General features: G+C 35.0%; 1 protein-coding gene across 1 annotated transcript; it reads left to right on the plus strand.

Moving 5' to 3' along the window:
- Nucleotides 1-3,755: 3,755 nt before the first annotated feature.
- Nucleotides 3,756-4,612, plus strand: LOC120769033 (C-type lectin mannose-binding isoform-like). The gene is made up of 3 exons (XM_040095878.1): nt 3,756-3,995; nt 4,067-4,175; nt 4,234-4,612. Exons 1-3 carry the CDS (start codon nt 3,777-3,779, stop codon nt 4,485-4,487), a joined length of 582 nt encoding a protein of 193 aa, XP_039951812.1. The 5' UTR covers nt 3,756-3,776; the 3' UTR covers nt 4,488-4,612.
- Nucleotides 4,613-6,933: the final 2,321 nt, after the last annotated feature.

Here is a 6,933-nt window from a genome sequence, read left to right on the forward strand (position 1 = left end):
GTAATTAAAATTTTTTCTATACACCGAGAGTTACAAACGGGTTTAATGTAAAAACTGTGAATTAACTGGTACATAACTGGTACAAAACCGAAGAAGTTGTTGAAAAGTAACCAAAATAAAACCTAGTATTACTTTTAAATAAAAAAATTAGTTCGTTTCAATATTTTTATTAATTGAATGTGGGACGTATATTTCAAAAGTAGCTAGCTAAAAACTTTCAGATTTTGAAAGAATGATATCACACCTTCAACGATGTAAAAAGCTCATTTTGGAAGGAAACATCTTTGAAAGCTGCAATAATTGACACTCTGGCGCAGTCCAAAATAACTTGTCAAAAATATTTTTCTTTATGGATACATTGAAATTTCCTACAAGGCTCGTACTGTGCTTCGTTATCGGCTCACCACTACGTATAAGCAACTTGAGTAACTACCGTATTGTAAAATAATACACTTAACAAAAAATGGCATATATTTTCTTCTTCTTAATTGGCGTAGACACCGCTTACGCGATTATAGCCAAGTTAACAACAGCGCGCCAGTCGTTTCTTCTTTTCAATTGGATATTCCAAGCGAAGTCAGGTCATATGGCATATATAACAAAAAAAAAAACAGCTGTTGCTTTTTCACACAATTTTTTGAAATTTCAAAATCAGCAAAATTACCAAAACAAGTGAGGAAGTGCTAAATTCGTGTATTACCGAACATTTTTCTATTATTTTAACTTGCAAGGATTAAAGCTGGGCTTATACTTTCAAGTACATCAGATTTGTCAGTTATGTGAGGTTTATGTAGGTCAATTTTATTCTCGATTTTATTCATTCTAAGCACAAAAGTGCACCGTTGTTCGGAAAATGCGCTCGCTCATTTTTATTAAGATAACTCACATATTGGCCGATATATGCGGTACAAAGTCACCCAGAAGTTCGAAGATCTTTATGCCAGGTACATGGAGACTATGAGAAGTATTAACCGGATTCAACCAATTTTTGCACTCAGACATACAATTATCAGGATCGGATAACAAGTACTGATTTTCATTAAGATATCTTAATTTTTACTCTAGTTGCAGCTTAGGTGCACAGACGAACGGACGGACTGTAAAACATTCATTATTCTGAACATTTGTTTATATAACTCTTTATCTACCTCGATTATTTTTAGCTGATACAAACAAGCGTTAAGTGAACCAAACTACCATACTCTGTAGCAACATTTCGCAGAAGTATAAAAGATTAGATAATAACATTTCAGTTTAATTTCACTTGCGCAAATACTGAGTTCATGACTGAAATGAAATGAAAGGGCTTCCAAAATACGTCTAATATACGGTTTATAATTTACATCGCGTGGCGGACAGTGAAATGCATATTGCTCCTCTTTGAACATTAAATAGAAAAACTATAATAGAAGCCGTGAAAGTCTATATATAATGGAAGTATGAGAATGGGGGAAAGATCTTGTCCTTAAATCATATTATACTTAAGTGTAAAATTGCGATATCGAGACAAATGTTAGCAAAAGGAAACTATCTTGTAGAACTCCTCAGAATGCATTATTGTACTAGTAAAGTCACTGCCAAGTCAATTTGATATATTTGGCATAAAACTAGTTTGAAAAACAAAAATCATTATGAATCGTACTATATGGGAATTTGGAAAAGTTATTGACCAATATTATGTGTTCGGTTAATTTATTTTAAGATATCTGAGATATTGATCCATATAGACGGTATAAAGCCAACCGGGAGCTAAATAGTACTATGAGCAAGGAATTGTAAAACTTTGTTCATAATTTTAATTATTATTAATTTATTCTTCAAAATCTATGTCGTTCCCCTCAAACAAATCCTCTTGGCCACAATTAACTTGTACCAACGTTTTTTCCAATCCACGAAAAAGTTATTAAAGTCAATTTCCGGAACAGCCTTCAATGCGCGTAGCGATTCACATTAAATATATTCAATTGACTCAAAAACGTTTCACCGGAACGGTCGTTTGAGTTTGCTGATTTGCCAGAAATTACACGGAGCTAAATCAGGCGAATACGGTGGCAGCACGATATTGGTTGAAAATTTGGCGAAAAACTCAAACAACTGGATGTGCCCCTTAAGCTTAAATTTAGTTTTTTCTCCTATACATAATTGTTTTTATTTCCCACACATTGTTTTCGTTCATAGGCAAAAAATTGTTTACGTTAAAAAAAGGCAAAAAGTTAACATATTGTCTCTAATATGTTCAAATTTCTTAATGGCAAATAGCATTGAAGGGGGTATTCCAGTCTAGAAGCATGAATTTCAGATAATTTTTAAAGTGTCGTAAAAAAGGCAATTAATATTTTTACTATCCATTTTTTTATTAGTTATTTGTTAATTTTAGAAGAGTACAGAAAAAAATTAAGAACTAAAAACAGTAAAAAATTTCAAAAATTATGAGTTGGCGAAGTGGGGGGTCTCTAAAAATTTCCACGTGACCATACCCATGGTTTCAACCTTTCTAGTTATCTGAAATCAAAAAATAAAAAGATTATTAATCTAGAATAATGTCGTAATGACCGGAACTACGGAAAAGTGGGAAACATTTTTTTCCACAAAATGGCGATTGCCTGAAAAAAAAAAGTTTTTTTGGATCACTTTTTCTGACTATTTCGATTTTTTTAAAAATAATAAAAATACAAATTTAGTGATGAGGCTAGTTTCAACCATAGACTAGCCTATAAAGAAGACTCTGTAAAAATTTCAAGCAAATCGGTCCAGTAGAACCTGAGAAATCGTGGGTATCGTTCCGAAAAAGTCAGTTTTGAGAAAAACGCGTTTAAAGTTTCGCGTAATGTCTTTTGTTCGATTAGTTCCGGCCGAACCAGTTTGGATGCCGGGTCAGAAAAATGCCTATATCTCCGAAAGTAATTTGAATTTTGAAAAATCCTCTTGTACTCATATTCTTGAATAGTTAAACTTTGAAAATATAAAAAAAAATTTCGAGTTTTTTAAATTTCTAGACCAGAATACCCCCTGAAGTTAAAATCATTTGTCAGTTCGTAATTTTTGCTAACAAACATAAGTATGCAACTAAAAGTAGATTTTCTAGAAATATTTTCCCCATACCACCTCACACGTGGAATTAACTGTAGTTTTCAGTACTGCTTTATCGACAGCTGCTTGTCGCGCGCCATCTGTGGTTCGATTTTCTGCAACGCTTTCGAGTGAATTGCATTCCACAAAGCGCCACCTTCATGGGTGCCCATGAACTTGCATTTGAATGTCACCTATGTGTTCATAGATATGTATTTAAGAATACACTTATGAGTATTTTTTAAATATGAAGCCTTTATATATTTCATATGCCACAGAAATTTAAGAATAGCAATGGTTAAGCGAGAAATATCGCCTTATCGGAAGCAGCAATTTCAAAACGCGGCTTAGACATAATATCAACTTCGTTTTCCTCAAGGGTCTATGCATACACATTTACTATATATTAATACAAAGTCTTTAATGTGTGTATATTATTTATACTTTTTAGCAACTAAGAATTAGAATTTTCCGTTACTTTGTTTATGATGTTCATAAAGCGAATTGTTTATGGCAAAGTTAAGTGAGAACTAAGCCCTGGTTACAATAACTTAACAAAGTTTATTTTTTTACATATATAGGTATATATTTTTCCAATATGCTTTCTCAAATATATTTTCGAATTTTGGTTGGAGTAGATTTCGTTATAAAAGTACCGCGATTTCCTGAATCACACACAGTTCCGACTTCCTTTTCAAAGTGACAAAATGTTATTTTCGAAAAACTTATTCCTGTTGCCGGCAATCACACTTCTGCTGCTAGCTGGAGTTGCTGCCCAAACAACAACTTCAGAATCTTACGAGCTTTCAAAGGACGACATGACCTACGGAGATTATGAGACCACAGAAGATAGGTCCGGGCAGCTAATCGTCAGTCACGACACACCCTTTTCTCCGCAGCGCAAATACATTGTCACCCTGATCAAGGTATTTCCATTTAATTCTTAAAAAGTCCTTAGTAATCACCAGATTACCCACCACTCTAACCGTCTGCGCAGCTGAACTGGTTTGCAGCTTATGCTTTCTGCGAGCAAAATGGTTGGTCGCTGGTCAGCATTGAATCTACAGCGGAGCAATTTCAAGTGCAAAATTATATAAATTACTTTAGTGAGTATTTTTTGTATTATTTTCTCCGCTTTTCCATATTCGTTTTATCCTTTCGCAGATCTGGAGAGCAGCGATTTCTGGACTTCTGGCAATAAGTTAGCTGACTTACAGAACTTCCGTTGGGGTTACAATGGTTCCAAATTTAGTTATACGAACTGGGCAATGGGTGAACCCAATAATTTTATGGGCGGTCAGCATTGTGTGAAATTACTGGAGAACTCTTTGAAGTGGGATGATGATTTCTGCGAGAATAGTCATCATTTCATTTGTCAAATGGATAGGTATCCAACCACCAATATGGGGCCGTCATAGGAATGGACATTTGTGTGAAGCACTAGAGTGCTTCGGAAATCTTTTCAGAGAAGTCGTTTTTCCAAAAATTTTTAAAATTACTAGACTTCTTGCAAGCTTGGAATATATACATAAATACTAGTTGAGAAATATTCAAAAAATTATTTTAAAAAATGTTGCAAAAGCTATCAAATTTTGGGTTTCTTTCGAGATAGTCTACTAATGTAAAATTCAAAAAACAAAATATATTAATTGTGTAAAAAGTTTTCAATTACATTTTTATTTGTTCATTGCTTTCAAATTTCAGGAAAACCTCTTTTGGCTTAGAAGAAAATTGATCAATAAGCTTTGGCAGTACTTAGTCTTTCTAATTGACAAAGAAAAAGCTGAAGTAGAGCCAGAAAAATTATGAAAATTAAGAAATGAAAAAGGGTCTCTCGTTTTGAATCATTGTAAGTCTGTAGACTTAAATTCTCCCTCCGGTTTACAGCTATCTTTGAAAGGCGGCATATACAATAACTAAGGCTTCGATGTAGGCCGATAGCCTGAAGAATTCTGAAGCAAATTGGTTTATACTTCTTACTTCTTCTTCGGTCGGCTGAAGGCCTCGTAGCCAGTGCTGCGTTTATGTATTTATATAATAAAACTCTTTTTGTTATATGAATTATTATAAATAAAATAAATAACTTCTTACAAAAAAATGTTGGTATTACCGAGACTTAGGGATGTGATTTCATTAGTCTAATAAAATCATTTATTTCAAATGGCCGACCGGAGTTGCTTAATAACCCTCCCAGTATTCTGCTTGCCTGCACCTACTTCCTTCTACTGCGCTCTGGGAATTATTCCTTCGGAATCTCCCTCATTCAGCACATCAATGAAAATGCGGCTACGGTCTACATTAGCAAACGATTTAGCGGACGTCACACCCTTGATCTTAGGCCATTTGGCTGACGGCTTAGCATCGTCAGCTGACTTACGTCTCTTTCCTGCCGCTGTAATCTTAAAATTAGATAGAACCGCATCCAATGGACTCCTTGAGCTCCTTTTGTAAGTCTCTCTTTGGTTGGCGATTGCAGATGTACTCTTCTGAGCATATCGCATATCCTCCTCTCACTGTATCATCGACCTTAAAAATAGGCCAATTGGCAGACGTACTATTAGCAGCAACACTTTTGTTACATACTTCCTCTCCCTCCTTTGTAGCTATATTTTGGCTACAGGTTTTTCTATCCGGCTGCCGCTAGTTTTGTTAACTCCCCGATTTTAGGCATAGTTTTAGCTTTAGAGTTGGTTACAAACCTTGCACTTAGACCGAGCTTAGTACCTGTCTTTGTGCTGGATTTTTTCGAGTTCGCTTCAAACGTTGCCTTTTTCATGGCATAACGTGTTCTCCTCGGCCTTTTTCCAGGAGAGCTGAAGTCCTTTAATATTTTATTATTGTGGTTATGGCTCATAATTTAGACGCACCAGTTTAAAGGAAAGTATGTTTATTTGCGATTAGCCCCGGTTACGCAAGTAAGATTATATTACTACGGAGGGCGGCAGGTGGGGGCTATTCAAGAGCTCTCAGCCAGACTGATGATCGACACGGGTGGCATGACGCCTTCATTCCATCCTTTTGTAAAACCTTAGTAAGACTTGCTATTTGAATGCTGTGCTATTGAAGAACAGCGAACATGGAACTATAATGTCAGATCTTGGCTAGATATCTCCCAATTTGAAAAGGGCAAACTGTTACCTGCCCGTACCATCATCGTGATACTGTGGCATCTATAACCAGTCCACACCCTCGGGCAGGTTTCATCGGGTTCTCTTTGTTGACCCTGGCATTTTAACGCTTTACTTGTAGATCTTTATCTTAACGCCCTGTTTCAGTCATTTATTCTAAGTTAGGTTAAAGCTTAGAACCCACTTATGGCGATTTAGGAGAAAGGCGATTTTTATATGGATTGTTAAATAATACTCTTTCGAGTATCACTTTCTATGGACTATAGTAAATCAACCATTTTTTGTTTTCTACTCTGCTTTAACAATAATTCTTGAAATGGAGGAGAATTTTTGTCAAAATTTGAAAACTAACGTGCTTTTAGCAAACTGTTTTGAAATATCAATTCAATAATCGACCCTGAAAGAACATTTAAATCTTTAAGGCTCATAGACTTCACTTGGCTTGTGAAAATTTTGGAAGACTTTCTATAGTTACCGGTTAAATTGGTTTACAATCATTTACGATTTGTTAAGATAATTAGACACATTGCCTTACAACGCACTTAAGGGATTAAAGGGGTTTCACAGTTTCGAGAAAACCGCGTCGAGCGCACAAGTCCTCAACACTGTATCTCCGTAACTATTACTCGGATCATATACCACAATATTCTAGATAGAAAAAATTCGATTTTTTTAAATCAAAATCGACGGTAAGTTACAATACGATGTTTTATATATGTATTTGTTATTATTTTTT

This window comes from Bactrocera tryoni, chromosome 2 (genome assembly GCF_016617805.1).
Source record: "Bactrocera tryoni isolate S06 chromosome 2, CSIRO_BtryS06_freeze2, whole genome shotgun sequence".
Taxonomy (NCBI): Eukaryota; Metazoa; Arthropoda; class Insecta; order Diptera; family Tephritidae; genus Bactrocera; species Bactrocera tryoni.